The sequence below is a fragment of the Eimeria tenella genome, genomic scaffold, assembly GCF_000499545.2.
Source record: "Eimeria tenella Houghton genomic scaffold, Eth_scaff472, whole genome shotgun sequence".
Classification (NCBI taxonomy): domain Eukaryota; phylum Apicomplexa; class Conoidasida; order Eucoccidiorida; family Eimeriidae; genus Eimeria; species Eimeria tenella.
In genome coordinates this window covers 1-3522 of record NW_013543384.1, presented here as the reverse complement: position 1 = coordinate 3522, position 3522 = coordinate 1, and the positions used below count along the sequence as shown (strand labels likewise).

The following is a 3522-nucleotide window of genomic DNA, read 5'->3' as shown; positions in this document are numbered from 1 at the left end:
GGGGGCCCCCAGGGGGGCCCCCAGGGGGGCCCCCAGGGGGGGCCCCAGGGGGGCCCTCAAGAGGGGGCCCCACGGGAAGAGGGAGATCCAGTTAATGAACAACAGCTGTTCTTTCTTGCTGGGAGGAAACCTACATCCCATGTAAACCCTAAACCCTAAACCCTAAACCCTGATGACGGAGACAGAAAAAGGGGAATAAAACATGAATAAAGATGAAAGGGGAAACCCTAAACCCTAATTTGTTTTGCGCTGTTTTTTCAGATTTGCTTCTCCAACTATCCCTGCGCCGGTCCGTCCTCTCCAAACCCTAAACCCTAGCCAAACCCTAAACCCTAGCCAAACCCTAAAGCCTACCACGCCTTCAAATTCTAGTCAAACCCTAGCGCTGGCCTGCCCTACACTCAAACCCTGCGTTGACCCTAAACCCTACCTCAGCCTCAAGACCTACCGAGACCCTAAACCCTAAACCCTAAACCCTAGTTTTGAAACCCTAAACCCCAATTTTGAAACCCTAAACCCTAAACCCTTTTTCTGCCGTTCATTTTTTTTCTTTCAGGAGGCATTCTGGACGCCTTGCGTTACTTCGGCTTCGACTCTGAAATTGAGGGATTCCCCTAGTTTATGTTTGCCCAGCTAGCTAGCTAGCTAGCTAGCTAGCTAGCGGGCCCGTGGCTAGCTAGCCAGATAGCTAGCTGGCGGGTCTGTAGCTAGCTAGCTAACTGGCCAGCTAGCTAGACCCACCCCAGTGCCTAGCGCCAAAGAGGCAGCCAAGCAACAAATTAGCTAGCTAGCTAACTAGCTAGCTAGACAAACAACACAGTCTTGGGCTAGCCGGCTAGCTAGCTAGCTAGCTAGTTAGCTGGCTAGCTAGCTGCGCAGCCATTGAGCCCACCAGCCACCCCTCTAGCTAGCCAGCTAGCTAACTGGCTGGCTAGCTAGCTGCCGAGCTAGCTGGCCACCTGCCAAGCTAGCCACTCAGCTAGCTGGCTATCTGGCTAGCTAGCTAGCTAGCTTTGCTTCCCAGCTAGCTAGCTAGCTAGCTCTTATTCCAAGCCAGCTAGCCAGCCCCCCAGCTAGCCAGCTAGCTAGCCAGCTAGCTAGCCAGCTAGCCGGCTAGCTAGCCAGCTAGCCAGCTAGCTAGCCAGCTAGGTAGCTAGCTAGCTGGGCGAGGACTAGTGGAGGGGGAGCTGCTGGCCAGTGGCCTTGAGGATTGCGGTGTCTATACACCTGAGGGGCACGCTGCCGTCTTTGCTGCCTTCCGTCAAAAGAAGAAAATTATTTGAAATAAAAAAAATAATTTTTTCCTGCAAAGCTTTTTCCAAGTTCAGCAGCAGCAGCAACTCGCACCCTCTTCGAAAACCCGACGCGCTCAGCGGCTGCAGCGATCCCGCTGCTGCTGCTGCTGCTGCTGCTGCCGCTGCTGCTGCTGCGGCGGCGGCGGCGGGCTGCGGCGGCTCAAGGGGGGCGGTGGACGGCGGCCGTTGCTGCGCCGGAGCTGCTGCTGCGCCTGCTGCTGCTGCTGCACCTGCTGCTGCTGGTGCTGCAGCTATGCAGGGGACAAAGTGAATATGTCTTCTTCCCATTTTTCGAATTCCCTGAAGTTTAATGGACTCCCAACACTTCAGGAAGGTCCCGTGAACAAAAACTACTTTAAAAGGAGAAGCAAAACCCTTCGCCCCAGCAGCAGCAGCAGCAGCGGCAGCAGCAGCACTCGGGGGGCCCCCGGGGGGCCTCCGCTGCAGCAGCTGCTGCAGCAGCTGCTGCTCAGATACCACCGGAGACAGCAGCAACGAACTCTCCACAACAGCAACTGAGTGCCCCTGCGTCGCCCGGATGTACACCTCAGCAGCAGCAGCAGCAGCAGCAGAGCCCCTCGGCCCTGCTGCTGCTGCTGCTGGAGGCACCCCGCAGCAGCGCATGCAGCAGACCGCCCCGGCCGGCAGCACCCGGAGGGGGCTGAGGGGGCCCTGCTGCTGCTGCTGCTGCTGCTCCCCTGCAGCAGCAGCAGCAGCAAAAGGGCTGCTTGCGAGAGCCAGCTGGAAGCGCTGTTTGTTGTCTGCTGCTACGACCTGCAGCAAATCGGCGAAAGTGAATTTGCTGTTTTGCTGCAGCAGCAAAACAGCAGCAACTGACACAAAGCCGTCGGGCCGCATTTGGAGGCCCCTTTGGGGCCCCTCGTGCCGCAGCAGCCGCGTTAGGCACCGCGCAAACCCATACAGGGGCCCCCCTCTTGCTGCTGCTGCTGCTGCTGCTGCTGATGTTGCTGCTGCTGCTGCTGCTGGTGTTGCTGCTGCTGCTGTTGCCGCTGCTGCTGCTGCTGAAGTATAGGATGGGCTGACAGCGCAGGCCCCACACAGATGGCACACGGGGGCTGCTGCTGATGTTGCTGCTGCTGCTGTTGCTGATCCCTTCATGGTGGCGGGCGCTGCTGCAGCAGCAAAGGGAGGAGCAGCAAAAGTATATTTATCTATTGTTGCTGCTGCAGCAAAGACCCAATAATTGTATATATATATATATATATATATATATATATATATATATATATATATGTTGTGGTGGTCGTGAGGCTGGGGGGTGGCCCGGGAGGCGAGGGGGGCGGCAAACCCTAAACCCTAAACCCTAAACTCTAGACCCTAAACCCTAAACCCTTGGTCTTAGAAGGGCGCTGAGGGAGGGAGGGCTAGGCGGGAGGCGGCAGCGAAGAAGAAAAGTGGAAGGCAGAGAAAAAGATTGGTTGAACTCTGTGCAGATTGACGGGGCTCCGGGTGTACAGACACCCCAGAAAAGCGCGAAATGGAGAAGAACAAGCTGCAAATAATAATTAAAAGGAATTAAAGACTTAAAAGGAATAAAAGGAATTGCAAAAAGTCGAAAAGGAGGCGGACGGGAAGCAGTGCATGCAGCGGCGGGCTGCGTGGTGTCGGGGAGGTCAAATTTGTTTGTTTTTGCGCCGAAAAAGGATCTAAAAAAGAAAATAAATGCAAAAAAAGTGTTTTTGAGATGTTTAATAGTCCTAAAAGGTTTATTTCAGAGAAAAAGATTAAAATGAAAGGCAGGGAGGCGGTCGGGTGGACCGCCACCAGTTGGTGCTGAGGTGTACATACACCTCGCGAGTCCCAGCTGCAGCAGCAGCAGCAGCAGCAGCAAATTAAAACTTTCCGCGGGGGGAATTAGGAACAGTTTGTTGCAAATAAAGTGGAAACTTGTCGAAAAGTTGCATTTTTTGTCCTTTTCTCTCTGCAGCAGCAGCAAAAGTCTTCTCCTCTCCTCCGAACTGCAGCAGCAGCCTCCTCTCGCCATCTTTTGCCTTTTTTCTTTTTCTTTTTTTTCTCTTTTTTCCTTTTCCAAATTCCAGACTTTTCTGCCGAACTTGTTGCTGCGGAAAAGCCGGCTCAGGCGCTGCGGTGTACGTACATCCCAATTTCCCCTCCAACTCAGCTCCGTCCTCTCCGCCAGATCCCCTTTTCCCTTTTTGCTTCTTTCCCTTTTCCCTGCTGCTGCTGCTGCTGCTGCTGCTGCTGC

At 54.6% G+C, this 3522-nt stretch overlaps 1 protein-coding gene across 1 annotated transcript; it reads right to left on the bottom strand.

The window, feature by feature from the left end:
• Positions 1-1172: 1172 nt before the first annotated feature.
• Positions 1173-2414, bottom strand: ETH_00023770 (tRNA splicing 2' phosphotransferase 1, putative; the record flags this gene model as incomplete). Its single annotated transcript, XM_013377190.1, has 1 exon — positions 1173-2414. One exon carries the CDS (start codon positions 2412-2414, stop codon positions 1173-1175), a length of 1242 nt encoding a protein of 413 aa, XP_013232644.1.
• Between the last annotated feature and the right edge of the window lie 1108 nt (positions 2415-3522).